Genomic DNA, 22026 nt, shown 5'->3' with positions numbered 1-22026 from the left:
TTCTGGTCTACTTTCGTTTTATCTGCCCTCTTACGTTCATTGCATATTAACGTCGCGAGAACTGTGCGGCCGTTCTCTTGTTGGCAACTCGAATTCGCTGCATTTTCCCTGAAAGGTAGCTGCCTTCCCGGTCGAAATCGGGGATTGCGGTGTTCTGGAACGACTGAAGCGATCAGTCTGAAATTTCTAGAGAAAGTTTAACTTACCACGTGGGTAATTCATTATAATCTCTCAATCCTATCGATCCGTGTTCAACGAACTGAAGTAGGGATATTTCGCATGAAACTCTACTAGTTAAAAATGAACCAGCAAAAAGATTAGTTAGAAAATACAAAGAGACGAATCCGATTAGACCGACGAACTACAGCGACACCGATGTCGGTTAAAATTTGTATTTGGTTTAACTTTGCTCTAATATCAAGTTTTCGATCGAATTGGACCGAATTAGTATTCAGTCCTTTATGGATGGTAATGTACGTGTAAAGCTACAAGATATTCGGTAAATTACAGAATAGAAAATGCAGAAGATCTGCTGTTCGTCGTGGGAAGACAAAGGGGATAAATATTTAATATTTGAAAGGTGTGCGCACGCGGAAGATAAAGTTCTCGACTGCATTATTTTCCCACAGGTGGGACAATCAACCGATGTTGCGGATAGATAAATAAAATGAAGAAGATACACGCGGTTGGTCGGAGAAGAATAAGAAATACCACTCTCACGCTTTGCTCCCGTCAAAGTAGCGCTTTAATATGGATGTGTGATTTCCCAGGTGGGCTGTTTCATCCGTCGGACGACAAGCAAGAAGTGGCCTTTCGTTATGCCGTGGAAAAGATCAACGCCAACCGAGATATCCTGCCCAAGTCCCGTCTCAGCGCCCAGATTGAGCAGATAAAACCGCAGGACAGTTTTCACGCTTCGAAGCGAGGTGAGTCTGTTGTTCCATTCCAAGCGTTTGTCCATTCTACGATTAAACGCGGCCGTTTCCTCTGTAAATGTCGCGGTTTTCCCGTATACTCGACCGATCTTGTTCCTGTTTTCCCTGGTGACATCATTCCAGTATCAAAGCGCTTTCAATTTCGGCGCGGGTAAACAGGTCTGCGGAGATTATCTGATCATTGCAGTCACGTTCTACTTCCGACCCCATGCGCCCTGTTTTCACCGTTGCACAGTTGCGTCGTTTAATTTCGGGGAATTACTGGTCGAAAATGAAACAGCGTTGCGGTTGCTTAGGGAAGTTAGTGTTGGTAATGTGGGGCAATGGGATTTCATTGAGGGGGTGAAGAATATGTAGGAATAGAAGTTGAGAAACAATATTGATCAATTACGTGAAGTGGAAAATAGAATAAAGGGACGATGTTACAAATATTTTTCTTAATTGACTTTGGGATTTACGTTTAGTTTTCTTCTTTTTTTTGCAATAATAAATGACAATAAATTTGTTTATAAAATATAATTCATAGATTTGTTCAATAAATTCGCAACGGTAAATTTGTTCGTAATAAATTCAATTTGTGGAAGTAAGTCGGTTTTTTTTCTATAAGTTGTATTAATGACGTAATTAGGTAACATAGTCGATAAATTTGCAAAGTAATCAGGTAAGTAATAGTTGAAATAGAGCGAAAAATGAATGAATCGTCAAATAGTCGTGAGGTGGAATGCGGACTGGAGTTTTCGTTATCATCGTTAGTCGAATATACGCACCGCAAGGTAAACAGCAGAGTTCTTGAGCTACTTTGACTCTTCAATGCTAGTTAAAGTTTAATCAGGTAACGTGGTAATTACCTCCTTAATGGGTATCTTCTTGCTTGACATCTTATAACGTTGTCAAACTGTAAACTAATCGAATTTTTGTATCTTTATCGGCGAGTCAAAGATCGATGTTTCAGAAGAATTATGCTCCGCTGTACATGTGTTGCAAATTACAAGGGAACTGGATTTCCTTCTTCTCTGTTGGCTCGTACACGCGCAGTTATGTAGATCAGTTGAAATTATCCATGATGTACTTTCGAAGACTTTCCTCAACCATGAAGATAATCCAACTTCTATAGAATTTTCCTGTGGTCGCCGCCTGTTTCGTGAGCTACCTGGAATCTGCGCCAACTATTTTCAGAGTTCACGCCCCGTTCTGACATGGAAAATAGAGTTGCATTTCCGCGCTGCAGATCTTTCGTGCCAGTTTGCATCTGACTCTCGTCAATGTTGCGTGTCCCGCGCAAGGAAACTTTCTTAACAATGTTATCCTTCTGCATATTATTTTCCGTAGTTGATACGTTTCGTAACTCCTTTATTTTCCTCGTCTTTTGTCTGTTCTTTGTGTTCCGAAGATTACGAACTTCTAGCAGATTAAGAAATAAATTTTGGAGCTGAAGAATTTTAAACATTAAACATGAATTTTAGACCTGAAACTAAGCTGCTTTCTTTAGTTAAAATATTTTACCTAATATTCTTTTACTTTTCGAGATACGTTGAAATATTTCAAGTTGCCAATGTTTTTTTCTTTTCAGTATGTAAAGTTCCATTAAGCTGTTATGAAATAATGATTAAACAAGTTAGAGTATACGAAGAAAAACGAAGATGCTATAAATAAAAGAAGTTCTATGCAGTTTCGAAACGAGGAAGGCGGTAAAGAGAGATCGAGACAAAAGGTTCCAGAACCACAATAGAATTAAGCAGTTCAACCAGCTTGATTGTTCAGCGAGAAAAAAGATTCGCTGTTCTATGTAAACGCTGTACATCTGTCGATTCCCATCAATCGAATAACAGTGACTAATTGAAACCAAATATCGTTAATTTCCTTCGATGTTAATTATCCTAACAGGGATCGGCTCGAGGCAATCGCGAAACGAATGTAATTATACGATCGAATGGCTTAGGAATAATTGTTGCTGAAGTGACAAGTGGAAACTCGTCGGAACGCGAAACGTCGGAAGATTATTAATCGGTTACAGAAATGCTGCAAAACACGATAATTATTTTCGCACGCCACAAACAGCCAAACTAATTATCAAATTAAGCCCTTCGATTTATTAAGCCGAATTATGTATTAGCTTTAAACGTACATAGATTACCGTGGTCGTTGGCAACGCGCAAACACAGCAAGTCACGCGTACACGTTGTAACTCGATGGATAGAGATTTGGCGTCGTTCCACGGGTTCCAGTCGTAAAGGCAATCTCATTGACAAATATCCGTTTGTCGGTGACGCGACGAATTCGCGGTCTGGAAAAACAGGCCGTATACAAGCGATGCGAACCAGTAAACTGAGTTAATGTACGATGACATTCTCTTACAATAGGAAATGATATATGACACGTACTGTCATCGAGAAAGAAGATAAACAAGTTATTTTTCTAATAAATTTGTGCAATTCTAGTTGCATTATTATTTTCTGAATTTATGGTTAGAGGGATAGATAATCTCTGATACAAAAATCTCATTGAGACAGGAAAAAGTAATGCACATCGTGTACTGTCTGCTTTTATATCAAATAACTTTTATTATAACGATGTTTTTTTACATTCAACGTTGTACGAGACTTTCCAACCTTTCTAGTTAAAAAAAAAAAAAAAAGAAAAAACACCCTGTAGAGTGACTAGAAGATAAAAATTCTATGAATGGCAAATTTCCATTTACATTTATATAGTGAAAACTAACTTAACTTCTTCTAGCGAAGAATATCTATGTCCTATTAAATATACGCACATTATGTATTTACATACCTGTGATATACTTGACACAGAGCAAGATGAACATGAAAGAACCCTATCAAGATCTTATTAAACCCTGTCATGTAACCTAAGTAGATCTAATTTATTAGACTTAGTAGATTGACGTTCGAACTGCCGTCGATACCTATCGTTCACTCTGTTCTTTGAACTTATTATTACCTTCCATTTTTTCACTATGAGATACTGTAAACCAAGGAAAAATCAGGTGTTTGTAACATTTTGTCATATGGGTAATATAGAAATTAAAGTATTTATTTTAAATATCCTATGGTTAGCATAAAATTATATTGTTTTGCAGATATCGCAGTGTGTAAAATATTTATCATTCCTTCTCTTTAATTTATATTTATTATCTATCAATATTATCCTAATATATATACATATATATAGCATAAGAAGCATTAATAGTCAGGGTTGTACTAGTTAAAACCGTAACACATATTTGTGAAAAACAGCGAAAATCTCGTTAAAAATGTACAACTCGTACTACCTCTAATGTTTTTTTTTAATGAAACTTATTAATTATTTCTAGAGCAGATGCCACATTCCTGTACCTACCCCGTTTTCACAGAGGTTCGAGAGAAAAGTCAATGGTTAAACGTGACTATATTTAAGTACATATTCCCTATAGATCTACATGGAAAGGGATTTCCGAATTCGTTTGCTTCGGTTGTTCGAATTCGACACGGGTTGATCCGTCACCGGGCAACGAACTTTCTTTCATTTCGATGAGCAGAAAACGCGGATGGTCGTTCAGATGTTCTTCCCTTTACTGTGTTTTTACGATATGACGAAGAAACACGACCGAGTGTCGGCTCCTTTGTTCCGACTCGTACCCTTTTCGCGCGGTTCCACGTAATACAGTTTTATGGGCTGCGGTTCCCTCTATTCCGGAATTTCTTCGAGATGCTCGTTGCTTTTTCTATCGGAAAACAGCGGCGAGCAGAGAAGGGGCCGATGACGGAGACACATGATCCGATTATTCGTGATCAGACTTAAGTGATTGTGATACATAATGCAATAAAGCGCGAATGCCAGCGAAACATTGAAAAAGAAGTTGTCAAGATTGAATAGCGAGAACGCGGTATTTAATTTCAGCGACTTTTTCTTGATGAGATTCACAGTTTTACAATTAATTCCATCCGGCCAGTGTACATGAAATTTCCTAATTTTAAATGCAACTGTAAGTTTATACGATTCAATGCATTGTTCTGACGAATAAACTAGTTTTTTTTCTAGATTTATAAGAATTGCTAGTTCTACAATTGAGAAATTCTTGAAACGAAGTCAGTACAGTTCTTTCATTCATAATTTCTTCAAAATATTAAAATTGTCTATCAGGAATAGAAGACGTCTGTAACTTTCTCCAAATGCTTTTCTGTGCATTCATAGGATGAATTAAATTCCAAAAGATTTTGTTTAATACACCGAACACATTCGAAAAAATTTTCTGTGGTAAATGTTTAAATATTTTCGTGATTCACTATATACAAATCCAACAAAATAATAGTCATTAAGAGGGAAAGTATCGTTTTACTTTAAAAATTTCAAGCTCACCACGTCGTAGCTACCAGCAAAGTAGATAGACTCATCGAAAGTAGATTTATGTAACTCGACAAGATGGAATGGTTCCCTTGTTGACGCAATTTATTCTGTTCTCGTTCAGCCAATTTTCCAAAACCTTGCACAGAGACGAAAAGTTGGTAACAGGGGATCGTGGGGACAACGAGCTGCTAGCGGATCGTGTCATGGCTAGAAGCCGCTCTTCTAATTTCACCGTAACTTTTAAGGTTTCTTTCCCTTGCCGGCGCATAGTTGCCAAAGTTCGGCCAACATATTGGACCGCTGAGAAGTTCCCAACGCTCACGGCGATTTCGGTTAGCATGCTCTTTTCCCGTCTGGAACTGTACACTGTCCAATTAAGCATAATGGAAGGAAAACATTGTTCTCAGACGCGGTTTCACCGTTACACAAGAACCCGCGAGGACGATAACGCGAGTCTTCCAACTTTACGATAGCGTCCCCAAGAATGGCAGAATTGCTTCTCTTCGTTAACTTTCCACAACATATTACTAGTTCTTTCTTTTTTCTTCACTAACCGAGTTTAATTAAATTGAATCCGGCCACTAGTATTTATATTGAACGCGATGTTTCATTAAACGATTGAAATTCAAATTCAACGATCGATTGAAAATCAGCGATTGAAATCAATCAACGTGTATACAGGATGTCTCATTAGACGATTTACACGCAATTAACTCTCGACTTATTCCAAAATATATTTCAAGTAATACCTACTTTCATGCTGCTATTATGATAAATAGAGACGTTCAACAAAGATAAGATTCAAACAACAATGAATGAAAATTCTTGAATACTGTAGTGAGACACGATTACTGTAATTCAAAAACATTATCTTCAAAATCTCAGAGGTGCGTCCACCTTGGTAAGATTTGTGAGCGTCATAGGATGTTTTTCGTGGAACAAAATAATACGCGAAACATTTCTTGAAATGACGAATATTTTAGTAATATTTTAGACACTCTGTATAGAATGTCGAGTTAGTAGATTAAAAAATAAAGAAACACGGGCGACGAAAATTACCGTACCACTGATCAATTTTTAGAGATCAGCTCGATAAAATGAGCGATGGCGTATAACGCGATCGCGTAAACGCAATTTCGCTGATCAGCTTTATCGGGACGATCGCGGAATTAGCCGAGTTTTCGGCGTAGTTTAATTAAAACATAACAGCTCTCAAACAATTTCCTCTCCGCAAATCAAAGTTTACAGCGTTTACGAGCCCACCCAAGGTACGTCATTAAATTAGCATCACCGTGTATGCTTGTTTATATCGTCAAAAAGAGGAAATTAATCCCGATAACGCGTATGTAGATACAAATATAAACGCGTATGTAGATACAAATATAAACGCGTAACAGTAATAATCAGAGGAAGAACAGAAAGGAAAACGTGAGCGTAATCAAAAATACGATACGAATAACGACGCGGGATTGAAATAATCAAACGATAAATCCTACTGAGTGAAATCAGTCAGCAGGAAAGAATTATCGTTCGCCGACTGACGATAATCCCGATGTTTCGAGCTTGTACGATGGCCCGTGCGTGTAATTCCGTCCCGTACGAAACACCGTTTCGAACATTTACTCTGTCGTTTATATTATTCTCCATTAACAGCTCGTCGATTTGTGGGCGACGATTAAACGCGGCCACGACCAATCCCGTGAGTAATTACATGCTAGCCAGGTGGCATACGTCGTACTCATTAGTAGCAATGCAAACAGCAGTACCATACCAACGCGGTGCGGCTGCGCAGCAAAGAATGTGGTTTCGATGCGACGATTTGTCTAACCCACGGTCTTTTTAATTTGATCGTAGATGATGGGTAAACGTAGGATATGGAGGAAGGCTTGCGAGCTATAGAGATTTTGTTTTATTAGAAGGTATTTCTAATATAGAATTTACTGACGGTTAAACACTTCAGGAGTCCACTTAACAGGAATCCAATAATTCTCTCCACTATCTACAGTTATTCGATCACATAACAGTTTCACATCCAAATAATAGGTTGAACAGTTTATATAACAAATGTGTCTATAATATCTCGTTATCGTAATCGATAGTAGTTTATTTAATCGAACACCGAAAGAAATTCGGGACAGAGGAAACTCGCGTAACTAGGATAAGGTTCAAGCTGTCGAAGCTCTCATCGCCGTGAACAGGGATAACAGGAGATAAGAAACGGGGGAGGGGGAGCAGAAAAGTAGCGAGGTAACAGCTAACATGAATAATGTAAACGCTTTTCACGATAGCGAAATGCTTTTTATTCCCTTGGACATAAGGCGGGTATCTCGATGCGCTTGACACGGTGGGTGGACAAAAATGAGAAGGAAAGAAAAAAGAAACTAAGGTTGAAAGTGATGATAAAAATAGAGAGAGCAACCTTTAAGAGGCGCGAGTTGCGTGTAGCAGGAAGTCTGCTGTTGCCGGAAATTGTCAGAGACGCTTTCAGTCCCGACCACAAGGGATAACTGAGCTTCTAACGGAGATTCGATTTTCTCGTGGAACAACGGCAGCCCTAGTTGCTTCTGAATATGCCACTATCGTGTCAGATGATTGTGAGTACGGCTAATAAGCAAAGTTTGAACAGAGTGCTTAGCCTGACCTCAACGAACAACTCCACGAACATTGTTCCGTGAAGTTGCGTTGGCCAAAATAAAAATACCCGTGAAGATGTTACAGCAAAAACAATCGGAAATTGTTAAAAGTTGAGATTCGGTAAAAGCAACAAGATTTAGGTGGAACATCCGTTAATTTTTAGCATATTACGGTTAAATCACTTAACAAATACAGTTTCTCACAAAAGTATTCATATACTTCATATATGAGGCTATTTTTATTAAAGTAAAATGTTGACAAATTCCACCGTACAATTAGTGTGTTTTATTCCAAGACGACTAAGAATTAATTTATTATTGCTTTGTATGTTAAGAAATAGGGAATAAATATGTTGTACGTTCACGTTTTATTTAAACAGGAAGTCTTTTGCTCTTTGCAACATAACCGAATTATATGTTTATGGAGTACATTTCAGAAGAAACACTGAAAGTATGATTATACATAATATAAATTGTCCTAAATATTTCTGTTGTAATTCATCTACGCAACAGAAGAAGAAACCATGCTCGCGTGTAAATATTGTAACGAATTAAGGGAACACGAGGAACCTTGGAAAGTGTGTGCTATTCGATTAAATTATGACGTAAGCAACTTCTTATTAAAATGTTGCTACAGTCACGGAGTAGCGACTTTTAGTTCAGATGCACCACAGAAGTGAGACCCTTAACCGCCATAATTCGCTTTTCATGCGATTACGTGACGTGTGAACGCGAATTAGAGTTACGCGCAACGGTAATTACGGCTTTGAGCTTTTCAATTACATCGCTGACACAACCCCACCTGAAAACGCTATGTGATTCAAGAAATAATTAAACGGCTTCTTTTCTTGTAATCCTTGAAATCGTTCTTATGCTCACCTTTCCAGTTATTTCAAATCGTCTGCTGTTTAATCTCTTGCTTTTACATTCGCTAGACTTTCGTTCGTATCGTTTCATTTCTTATTCGTTATTTCTTCATAAATGTTTTGTAACTTGCATTGTCCACGTAATCGAGGAATGTATTATTCCTCTACAACTTTCAAATTGAATTATAATTTCCGAATATTTGGCAGAGAAAGTACCTAGATGAAAAGTTTTCAGACTTGATTAATCTCAACTCTACATAAAATTTGTATTTCCTCATAAGGAATTTTCCAATTTAATTGGTTGTCGTTAGAGTGTGGCTATCTATGCATTTATGATAAAGATCATAATCAAATTTAATGAAAAGGCGGTTTTGAGTTTTGATAATATATGTGTTTGACAAGGTAATTTCTCACATACGAAAAATAGAAAATGTAACATGTCTTTCCACTCTTTAAAAGGTGAAACAAATCTATACGAAGACTGTATTAATAGAAATACAATGCATGTACAATATAGACACCCGAATTAAATTTATTTAATAGATTATTACTAATCCATAAAATAAATTTACACAAATTCTTACCAATGTATATACATCAATATTAATCATTTCATAAATGTAAATTCTGCAGAAAATAATCCACTGATCGCAACCTGAAATTTCCTAAAATCAACGTTAAGATATCACGTTTATCTGACGAACGATAATGTGGCAGAGAGATGACAATATCGTGTAGAATTAAACATTCAACGTTTAAATATTTGTACAATCTCCATAGCCCTGATTCGGATAGAGATTCGCTTTTCGTTGTCGCGTGTGATTTACAAAACGTATTGCGACTCGATGACGCGTGAGTGTTTAGCGTATAGCCGGAAGCTGTTTGCAACCAAACACACGGGACTGATCCATAGCTGCCGCGATTTTGCGCCGGAATAAATTGGGATCGAGTTTCCCCGAGACTCGTGTATACGCGGAATACAATGAACTAGATAAACGGAGCGGAACATGAGAAAAGAAGGGTTGTTGCTTGAAATTTGAGCGGAAAAGAAACAATTACCCACGAACATGGCTACCAAAGCGAATAGAGTATAGTCAGATTCCGTCGTATCGTATTCTAGGGAATTTTTCTCCGCTAAGCCGATGCAACAATCTCGACTCGTATTCGGATAAAGTTAACGGACACAGAAACATTTCTTTCTTGTAATTGACAAGGAGATCTCATGCTTGATGCTGCTTAATCGCCGAATTTATTCGTTATTGCTATGCACAAAGTTACGAAAGTATCTGTGGACAGCTTTTATGAACGAAGAAGAAATGAGGGAACGAAAAGGAAAGAACGGATGGAAAAGGAAGGAAAATAAAGCCCTGAAATGTAATATTTATCTTTGCTTCTCCCGATGCTGGTTTAAACAGTAATGACCTAATATCTATAAACGTAGCACTTTTATAGCCTACCTGCCAACTGTCCGACTGTAAATCTGCTTTGTTACATCTCATTTAAGACCTTTAACCATAAACAGCCAGTATCTCATTTGAGCTCTGTGCAAATGCCTAACTGTTAAAACTCTGTGAATTTGAACTAATGATTTCAACTATATCCAGTGACTGCTGCTTTATTAATGATATTACTATTATTGAGTTATTCGTTAACGATGTATGTTCAGTGGAAAACTTAGTTCATCTCAAATTTAACTAAACTGGCGGATGTTAAAATATCTCTCGCGAATTTTCAGTTTCACAGTATCACAAATAGCGATTAAGAGAAAAGAAAAGTTGATATTTTAATAACAGTTTAATTTGTTTCTAACATTCGGGTTCGTTAGCTTCTACATTTCGAGTTGTTCGCCTATACCATTTGTACTTTTTTCTTGGTCGCAATCTGACGTTGGCTACCACGCCACCGGATCTTGTTCTCTTCCATTTTCGTTCCGGTACGAACTGCACGGTCCTCGCGCTTCCCTAAGAAATTAAAACAAATTTACGACGCTGGAAAGTTCGCTCGGGCAACCGGCTTTCTCGTTATTTAGTAAACCTACTTGGAATTCTTGGACGTAGCTCCGGGGCTGGCAAACCGTAGACCAAACTGGCATGACGGAGGTCGAGCCATTTGCGAGATAATATGACCCCGGCTGATCCTGCATTATGAAGTCGTATCGCTTTAAAATGGAAATAACAGTGTAAACATAGTTGTAGTTTGGTAATTAACAACCTTAACGGATCTCGCGTAAAATGGCGTGGCTGGACCTGCGCGAAATTCGTCGCTTATGCGGTCGTGGAGGAATATGCGTACCTATGCGGATGTTGTTCATTAGATCGGCGAGAAAAGCGAGGCGTAAGCGGTCCATTTGCATTTTTTCCGCACAGCTTTCTTGATTAATATCCCTTTGGGAGCGGTTTCTACAACAATTCTTAAACGAAGTCGACTGTACCCATACATTATTCCACTTTCCACGAACGTGCCACGTTAAATGTAACGTTAGTCAAATTTTAGAATTTAAAAACCTGTGTATTCTGGTTTCGCGAGAAAAAGTAAGATAAACTCGCTAGGAATTACCAAGTGACAAATTCTTCGAATACGAGAAACACTGTAACACCCTTTTATCCGGGAAAATTATCCTTCCAACTTGTCACGCTCTCCAAAGTCAGAGAGTGTAAAAGTAGTATACCGAAAAATTGATCGCGCCGCGGGAGGACGAGAAGTTCTTGCCAAAGTTCCGAGAGAGTCGTTACAAAGCCGCTTACGGGAATCCTGCTAAGACGAAGCACACCTTCCTATGATCTAAGGGTTGTCGCGTTACACGAACCTCCACTCTAGTCTGTATGCGATCGTATCGCTTTGTATCGCGTTCTGGCAACCGTTTAACGCCTTTCGTCGTAGTGTTCGTTCTCGTTATCGTCTCGTTGTCGTCTCTTTCAACACCCGTGATGGTTCATTCGTCGGCGTGTCACACGCGATCATTTTCGCCGCTTCGTAATAAAGCGACAGGTAAAGTTTAACAAGATAAACCAATCCAGCGGATTACAGATTTAGACGCACAAGCAAGCGCTTCTGGCGTCGCAAGCGTACCGGAAAATTTCCAGTGAATAAGGGATTTCATAATGTTCCGCTTAAGTGCAGTCTAGGGGAATTCTCGTTGTAAATTCTGTGTCCTAGAAAGCTGTCTGTTAATTAACAGACCGGTGAAATATGCAGGGATGCTTTACGGCTTTTCGGCGAGTTTCAAGACTTTTCCGCGGACCTACTTTCTCGCACTCTTTTGTATTAATTTAACCGGATGGCGAAGTTCCACGCTCACGGCACGTGATCCTTTCTTCTTCCCCTCTTTCCTGTCCTTCCTCTTCCATCTGTCCTCTTTATTCCTTTTCCTTATCCCGAATTTCTATCGTCGTTGCGAAACAAGACGACACAGAACGACGCGGATGACTTACGTAATTCTCGGAACACGAACGCTTTATCGAGGAAGTTGGCTGGTTGGTTCGAAGCCCCTACCGATAGAGAAGTTTTGGAATTACAGTCGCGATTATAGCCGGAACGAGCGATCTTTGGCGGTCGAAGTTCGAGATTAGAAACTCGCTAAGCAGCCTGCAAACATTTCACGCGTTCGCCGTTTCACGGTTTCACCGCGTCGCGGCGAGGCGGTGGCCTCGTTCTCTCGTTTGAAATGGTTAGAATGAGATAAGGATATATAGAGAATTCATTTCTCCGAGAGTTTCATCGAAGAATTTCCACGATTTCCGGCACGTCCGCGCCATTTGTGTCCCCGTTGCGTGGCGTAATCGATGAATCGAAGCGGTCGAGAGTCCGCGTGACTCGGCCGGTCATGTGCAAATCAGAACTCTCGCCGCAATTAACTAACGGGCAATATCGCAATTCGTTGTTCCGATGGCATTGTCGCGTGCCCCGACCCGTGACTATTTATTCGCGGTCCACGAACAGAATTATGCCAGTTGTATGGTCATGCATGATTTTATTGATTTGTTTATCTAAACATGCAAATGAGATCGATACGTTGAATCATAGCGGTTTTGCATAAACCGCGTTACAACGGAATTGTATCAATTTCTTTCAAACCGATCGTTGATTTCGATAAGATGCAATCTAATGGATATTAGTGTAGTATCACGTGAAATGTAATGAAAAACCATAAATATGAAACATCCTTTCAAACAAATCTTTAAACAGCAAATGGCAACTTCAAAACATCACATATATTTCGTAAAAGTAATTTTCACATGATTCAGTGCACTTTTCCAATGGTTCGTTTATTGCATCATTTTAGATTTATGAGAGATCAGTTTTAGGATCCAGAGTCATATAAAAACCGATTATCAAAAATTGTACAAAAATTTAAAAATCAATAAAAGAGTAATAAAGGATATCAAAATACACGCCAGACACACGCAGTCAAATTTTAATTATAAAAATGGGGGATATACATCAACTAGTGAGCACTCCAATGGTTAAAATAGTTTGAATCTTTCTCGCAATATGTTTTTGATTTGTATAAAAAAACAGAATGTAATCTGACGGATTTTTGAACCATATTATAAATAAATATAACTATTCCGATGATTTATTCCTCTGCACGAATTCTGCTAGATAAAGAAGATACGAGCACTCGTTCGAGCAGATAGAAATAACGATTCGGAATATCTAAACGGCGCGGCGTCTTAATAGGGCGTGACTGGCCATCTAATGAACCCAATCAATTCATCCTATCGACGAGAAAGTTCAGGGAAAATTCGCGTCGCTTGCATTCTGATCGTCACCATCGTAATACCGACTGATTTCCAAGTTGAATTTCAATCGACCAAGCTCCATTTATTTCATTCTATATCATTGATATGAAAAAGGAAGGGAAGTCATACTACGAATATTTGTTCCCATTCTGAAGCAACAAATTAAAATGCGAAAACGAGTTGTAATGAATCGTAAAAACACGCGTGCATGGTGCAGACTGTATCCTTGTCAAGAAGTTGGAGCACGTACGTGCTCGTTGTTTCGATACGCGGGTTCGTTAAATCATTTTCCTTTTTTCTTCTCGATCGTGTATCCGACCGAATATTTTGTAGAATATTCGTTCAGATCGCGCACGTTCAATTACACAGTTATTCAAACGGCATCATCCACGTGGTATTTCTTCGGTGGCTGTTTGCATTGAAAAGTCGATAGGAATAAATCCTTTCCTGTTTATTGAACGTGGAAAAATCTCGAATTTACAAGAGAACACCTTTTTTCTCTCTCTTGCGCAACTTCGTTGGTTTTTTCGGTTTCGTATACTTCATCGACCCACTTTACGCGTTATAGATTGAAATTCATCGAGCAGAAGTGATTTGTCAGCCGGGGGGGGATTTGGAATGGTAAGAATTGAATTTGCGAAAATAACATTGGAAACAAGAGAGAAAAATTCTCTCTTCTAAAAATTCAATCTTCTGCCTGTGTTATATTGTATGAATTTAATGATAAAATAAGGAATTTTTAGTTGCAAAAGACTCGTGTACTCTTTGAAGATGAATCGCCCCATTTCGCTATTGTTTCATTATTCTGTAAATTTAAAATAAATGGCATGACGAACAATTCTCTATCCATTTATATATCTAATAGAAATGCGCGTCTATGTCTCCGGGAAAACATTTTACCTAATGAACTTAATTATAATAAACAATTGTAAATTGGAAAGAAAACTATTCGCTTCAACCAAAAGATTTTAAATGTTGTTACCACTAACTAAAGTTCTTTCAAATAAGTAGAGTAGTAGCAAATTAACAATAACTTGTCAGCCTTCTATCGACGTTCGTCTCTTTCTCGAACAGCCACGGTGCGTGAAATTAATCGATATTTTCTCTCTTTATCCTTTCACTTCCCTCTCACATCGCCGCTTCGTAACACTCTTCTTCTACTTTTTCCAATAAAACGTGGGCTGATTGAAAAATACCTGGGGGAAAACTTGCGCCGATTTCCTATCACGCAACCGCAATTATCAGTTCATACGGACAAAAAAGTGGTAAAAAATCTAGTTTCGAACTAATATCAACGTACAGAAATTTTCCCCGATATCACATATAGTACTTGAAAGAAATATAAATAATAATACGAATGTAAATTTTATCCGTGTTCATCGCGATCGTTACGAAAGAGTTTCTTCATTAAATTAGTATGATGAATTCCTTCTTGACTTTCTTATATATCGCAGGTTTGGCACAGCCTGTACAATTTATTCCAGTGGAGTTGAACATTAATAAAACCGGCTTACCATAACAAAAGAACAAGATATCCGCGGCCTTTCTTCTATGCGTTTTATCGTTGGCGATAAATTAATGAAAAAACAGTTCTCCGATGTTGGCGCGGCTAGATTCAAGAATATTTTATTACCAGAGACCGAAAGAATGAGCTTCAATATTTTCTGGTTGCCGGAAAAATTACCAGTCTACCCGAAACCCGTCAAGATTTACAACTACCGACAAGTTACTGCGCCCTTACATGAAGTTAACAACGTTACAGGGTAAAGAATCGTATAATTCTTCTTGCTTACATAGGTAGTTGCATCGAAGGAGGTATCCGAAGGGCCATGCGAGAAAGGAAGATCAGGAAATCCGTGGAAATTTATAATGGAACGCCATGATATGGAAGGATTTTATATTATCTTGCTGAAAATCTCGTTGTGACAGAATTAAAAATATCTACACTGTGTTTTCAAGTTCAAAAAGTAATCATCGAAGTCCAAATATTGAAAAATATTGATAATATATTTAATCATATATTATCGAGGATTGAGAATGAAATAAGAGGTTGGATATATTATTTATATTTTGTGTTATTCGTAGTTTATCACTTGAATGATTATTTATATTTAGTATAAATAATATCCGGTAGTAGAATCACGATATTGATTATAAAATACTACTCTTGCTATACAAATACCATGACATACTTTTTCAAATGCAATTCTGCGCGAACCACCGCGGGGTGAAATTTACATACAGAAATATTATTCCGCTTTATTTAAAATTACTGGCCAATTCAAAATGTGCGAGGACCGCAAACGTGATACGTCGCAAGAGATCTTTAGAATTGCTAATAGAAAAACAGTAATGGAATTTTAAACGAACTTTGAAATTAATATCGAAGCGACTTCCGCTCCGAACACGTTTTTATCGTCGCCCCCTCGATTCTTCCTTCTAATTATCCTGATTCCATTATCAAAGGAAAATGTTTACAAGAAATAAAAGCTTGCTCCTCGTTTAAACCCATCGTGAAGGGGATCTGATTAATTGCTTGTGGCACAATGGTTATAACTGCCTCATTTCATTGTATTTCATCACTGACGAACACTTTTGTTCTTGAAACGTTTAAAAGAAACTTTTCTCTCTTCGGTTGAACTCTTCGATTATTTCCGTAAGAAGAATAATAAATTACGATTGCGCGTTGACGAGAACGAAAGGAAAAACAAAAAGACGGATAAAGAACGGTGGAAACGAAACAGGAGAGACGTTAATCGGATTGGCGGTGGGAAGCGTAGAAAGTTTGGTGGTAAGACTTCGTTGGAGGGATATTGAATCAGTGTTAATTAATAAACATCAAGAGCACTGACTTCTTGCTTCCAAGTTCCCCTCTACTTTTTGCCTTTGCCTTTAGCAGGAAGGAATTGTCTGAAAATTAGAAACTGAAGCATTGGGATACTTTATTAAGTATCGAATAGTCTGTTCACTTAAGAGGAATGAAGTTCTTGGCAAGTGGAAGTTCTTGCTGTAAGATGGTAAGTGAATAGTAAAGAAAAAAAGTTATAACCGAGAAGTCACGACTTTGAAGATTTTGTAGAAGCTTCCAGACGTCGTTTCCCCTTGAATTCCACGAAATTTTATGAGCTATAAGAGAGGAATATATTTTAGGAGTACTTTGCATACGTCTACGTTTGATGATCTCGCATCATGAATGCGCGCTTTGTATATTTAATGATTAGAAAGTAAACTAGGTTGGAGGGAACGCGACGATCAACTGTCTGTTTGATTTTCTCATGATATGGCGTATAGATCATAGTATTCTAGTAGTATTCTAAATATTCATACAAGTAATTTCTCTATCAACCGAGAAAGTTATCCACGTTGATAAACGATCTTATTCGTTTCATTAAAAACCGTTCCATCACTTTGAATTACTATGCAACAAAAAACACCTTTGAAAAACATATTTTCGTTTCCTTTTCGTAGTTTTTCCCAGCTTGCTGATGGATTCCATGCAAATATCTAACGCGTCGCCGCAAAAACCGCGCGCGTTATCGTGAAAACAGGTCAGAAGGGGATTCGTTAAAGCGTTCGAATACGAGAAACAAAAGGATACCAGTTCGTTCGGTTTGTGACGGTTCGCCACGGTCCCCAGGAACGGGAAGCGGTCACGACGCACGCAGCGTTAATCCGCAATTTTCCGATGCAAATGCCGGCCGACGCAGCTATAACCTAGCGGCGCTTCCCCGCGAGAGATGCGGCAAGAACAGAGGCGGCGTTTCCCAGCGATTCGCTTGTAAATCAATGTCGCGCATTCCCGCGGATGCGTTCCACGTAAAAAATTGCTCGATTAAAATCGCGAGCAATTAAAGTGCAGCATACTTCGAATTCCGTTTTATCCAAAATCTTGTCCTATCGTTGTGATTTTATTCTATTTCATCTTATCTCGCCTTGGTACATTGTCTATCCGATTGATTTGTTGTATCTTATTCTAATAGGCAAAATTTTGATATCAATCTCTCCTTGTTCGTAGAATATATATTAGAGATTATGTTTATTCAGTAGCGGAAAATTTTCTTGTATGACTTTTTTACATCACTTGGAATAGAGTTGTAGTTCGTCTTAGTAGATTATCTTGTGATCTTGTCTTCTTAGATTTGTAATTTGTTTAAATTTTGACAAAACTCTTTAGTAACAAAAATGTTCAATACTCTGAGTTTAAACTGTCGAAAATGAAACATTTAAGAGCAATAAAATAAATGAATTTGCCAGATGAATGGATAGCAATCATAAATAACAGACAATATTATATTGAACCAAGTACATAACAGAAATTTCAGTTAGAATAATTCATTTCTTTCCTTTCGTTTCTTTTTCTCTTTTTCTCCATTACCATCGTATATTGATGTTTAAATATCCTTGCCGTTTCCAACTTGTTCTTGTTTCCGGTTATAATTGTCCTGAGCAAGGGAAGAATTTGTATCATTATGTGTGCTAGATGATTTAATTAATTCGGTCACATCAAATTGCTCATAAACTGTTACTCGTAAAGTTAAATTACAAACAAACGAAACCTCGTTGAATCGGCATGTAATTTTCGTATTTCAACGAGAAGATTTCGCAATATGGTTGTGTCGACAATAATTCATCGCGTGTAAAAACGATTTTGTTCGCCTCGTCGAATTCACCGCGATTTTAGTATCTAAATACGAGCGGCTGACGGCGGTATTTGCTGAACACGCTCTCGTTACAATATTTCTATGTCAGATTATCCAGCAACGGTGCATGAACGATATATTAAGGTTATACGTGTATTATACGGTATGGTTACGGTACGGATCCGTTTTGACAAACATTCTTCCGGATAATAAGATCGCATTGTTCATATATAGCGTAGCGGGTCCGTTCCGACACGTACGGAATGCCACCGACACCGGCACGACAGAACGTTGAAGCATGCGTTTTAAACGAGATCGTTCACACTATCCGTCACCGACCGGTACGTGATGGTCCGTACCGCATAAATTCACCTTGTGCATTTTGCTTCAAACAGTACGATATAATAATTAAATCTGCAACCAGTGAAACAAAATATGGAGAACGATAATATCTGGAAAATTGCAAGAACGTTCTCTACGTGGCACGATGAAAACTCGCTGTATTATTTAACGTTTCTCGGATAGGTGTATCTTATATCAACACGATCTATGTTTTCAAGGAAAGTTAATATTTAGGAGAGAAGTTTGTTCTGTTTAATTTTCTTCATTGCTCAGATATTAATTTTAAATTAAATTTGAAAAAGAGGATTCAGTATATTGCTGCATATTTATATTTCCTCGAATTCAGGCCATTTATTGGATATTTTCAGACCCTTTCAGAAGTCAAACCGATCTGGCTCCACTCTTTATTAATTTCTTAATTTCATTACGTAACTATACAAGTAATATTCAGTTGTCCAAGTCTACAAGTTCGTTTACTGAAAGAAGATGATATAACGAATAAGGATGAATGATAGACTTTAATAGACTAATAATTGACTTTTCTTCATTTTTCAATTTACGAAGTTCATCCATATGGAATCGTCTTATGGAACCGATGACTTCTGAGTCGCGCAATTAGTATTATTTTATAACGATGAATGTGTAACACATTACAAAATAATCTTTCTATGGAAATTTCAATTACCCCAATAAGAATAAAAATGCATTCCGTTATTTCTATTAACTTTTAACTTTTCACTAAGTAACAAGACAAACCTACGTTTTCATACTTCACTATAAAGCAAGAAGAAGTCTTTCAAACCACCATACTTCGACTGCAATTTGTGAATGTGCGATACGTGAAAATGCAGAACTGTGTACTGTAATATATATATACAGAGGCGATTGCAAAAGACGAGAGAAAGAGAAGACGAGAGAGGAAGAAACACAACTTCAGCCTCTGTTAATCTTCCGCAGAGTTTCAACAGCGCGGAATTTACATAGCCGCGGGATTTTTATCGCGCGAAAGGCCATCCACCCTCCGCTTTGGTGTCGTCGTACCCTTTTGCACCCTACCATGACCAGAAACGTTCGCGGTGGAACGCATCCACCGTGGCCTAGCTCGACTTCCACGCAGCCAGGGAGCATCGATTTTTCATTAAGCTACAGCTCCGCGGACCGTCGCCTGCTTTGCATACACGCTTACTCGCGCTGCTTGCCGCATCACGGATTACGATCCTCGTTTCGCCAAGTCCTTTCTTTCTTCAACTTCTTGTCAATTTCTGCTGCCTTTTCTCACAATTTTTACTGATTCTTCAGTGACCAGGTACCTCATTATAGAATGATTTCCAAGAATTATTTCGATTTAAAGTCCTTACGATTCCGTGGTTTTGCATTCGTGGGTGGTTTGCTAGATTTTTACACTGATTTTAGATTAATGACAATTTGACTCTCTGTCTGTAGCTTCTTCTATTTTCTTTTTTTATTTATTATTATTATTATTATTTTCTCGTTTTTGTTGGATCTTATGGAATTAGGAGAGTCGATTGTGTAGCGAACAGAATAATTATTTGGCAACATGGATATGTTAACTACATACTGTGTATATTAACGAATATGATTTTACTGCATGGTGACTGTTTGAGTATAAATACGAATATGACTAATTTCTCCTTCGAGAAGTTTGAAAAGTTCTTCTGTACAGGAGGCTAATAAACGATATTCCAAAAGTTCCGGAACACTGCATTTTCAAGTCCGTAGTACAATTCTTCAGAACCAAATAATACGGTTTAGGGCAACAATCCGTATCAAGCTTTCTTCGAAACGCAGACCTAATTGGTTAACGTTGAGGTTTAGACACAATTGTTGATCCTGAAATAAATTCGTCGAACCGAATAATCGAAAGAATTCCGATCTTCAGCTTATGATTTCATTTTATTCCGCTCGATTTTTCAATAGAATCAGCATATTTTGCTACCGACGTAGGAGAATATTGGATATTAAGGGTCGTGGATGATTCTCCGCAACTTAAATATTTCTGTTCAGTTTATTTAATGTCCTTTGAAGACTCAAAATACAGCTTTAGATCGAAAAGAAGATTTGCTTCTGCTTTAAATCTGATAACGTCAATCATATCTCGCTACTTTGAATCAATAGTAGCTAGCGTACAATTTGTAAAGTAATACAGGAAATTGATTCATCCATCCAACATTTAGATTCTCAAAGGTTAGCAACTCGTTCCACATTACGTTTCTCAAGCTTTTACTTATCGGCAGGGGAATATAGTTACGTAGCCAACTTTATTACGTTTTATTACGCCCTGTATCGATCACTTTCATAATTCATCCGTTAATATCGTTTAATCGTTGGAAGTTCGAAAGCTCTACGAATGTTGTAAATGAGCGCACGCGTTTTAACGTGCGACACAGCATCGTAAAGCGAGCCTTCCGTCGTCCCTGACGCCAGGAAACGTTTTAATGTTTCCTTTATCCTAACATGTTGCCGGTGAAACTTCGAAATTCGTTGGAAATTTACGACCTGGGGCGAAGTATCGAGAGAGTCGGCGGGAGAAGCGAGCGTATACGAAACCGATAGTCTCAAAGGATTCATCGAGGAAGAGGGAGATCGAGTCAGGGACGTAGTTCGAATCGCGGAAATTTTCAAGGGAAGAAATTCCATTAGCTCCCCCCTTCTCCGTCTATGTAGTTTTCAGTTCTCGATTTTTGATCTGCGTCTGACGCGACACGACGCGTCTAAAAGTCGTTCGTGAATCGCACGGCCGACGGAACATAACGGGCACCGGTTGTAAGTTGTAAAAACTTTCTCCTTTTCTCGCCAGTTTATCACCGCGGGCGTTAGCTTTCGAATTTCTCCGCGACTTTATGGTAAAAAAATTTCAGTTGGAAACGTACTGTCGTGGAATCTACACATACAAATGATAAACAAATGGTCGTTTAGTTCGTTGATTCCATATGCTAGGAAAAACGTGAATGTTCTCCCTCGTGGGTGGTGAATGGGTCTTGTTTCTTGTTATTTCGATAGGATTATTATTTGATATTGTACAAGTGTTGAAAATATTTACTATGGTTGTATGGTTGGTATGGTCATTCCAATGTTTGCGAGATTAGCGACGAGTTTGATTTCTAACGATCAAAATTAAACGTCAACAGTTTAAATGAAAAAATTCTAATTCTAGTCGATTAATCCAAGATTTCGTATTTGAAGTTCAAATTTATAAATATATTAAAACATTTAAATTCAGGTTATTACGAGTTTAAATATTAAATTAAGAAGTTCAGATTCGAGAAATTGAAGTTCGAATCATCAACGAACATTCAAATTTTACAGGAAAAGAGATTTCAAATGTTCCATAATGTCACATATACTCATGAAGAATTCTTAACGGTCGACAAATGAAGGATACTAATATAAAACCGACATCCACCTATCTAAATGTTTTATCCGGCTAAACTGGATAATAAACGAGTTCTACATGAAAATCACCCTTAGCACATTAAACTGACACATTCAATTTTGGAAGTAGTAACGTT

The 22026-nt window shown here is 37.9% G+C and overlaps 1 protein-coding gene across 1 annotated transcript in view; it reads left to right on the top strand.

Moving 5' to 3' along the window:
* Positions 1-22026, top strand: part of KaiR1D (Kainate-type ionotropic glutamate receptor subunit 1D) — a 260767-nt gene that overhangs the window by 63365 nt on the left and 175376 nt on the right. The window contains exon 3 of the mRNA XM_069119110.1: positions 771-926. Within this exon, the coding sequence (XP_068975211.1) occupies positions 771-926 (156 nt within the window). The remainder of the gene's footprint in view (positions 1-770; positions 927-22026) is intronic.

This window comes from Bombus flavifrons, chromosome 8, assembly GCF_040668555.2.
Source record: "Bombus flavifrons isolate JBK064 chromosome 8, iyBomFlav1_principal, whole genome shotgun sequence".
NCBI classification, from domain to species: domain Eukaryota; kingdom Metazoa; phylum Arthropoda; class Insecta; order Hymenoptera; family Apidae; genus Bombus; species Bombus flavifrons.
This window is presented reverse-complemented; position numbering and strand designations above follow the sequence as displayed.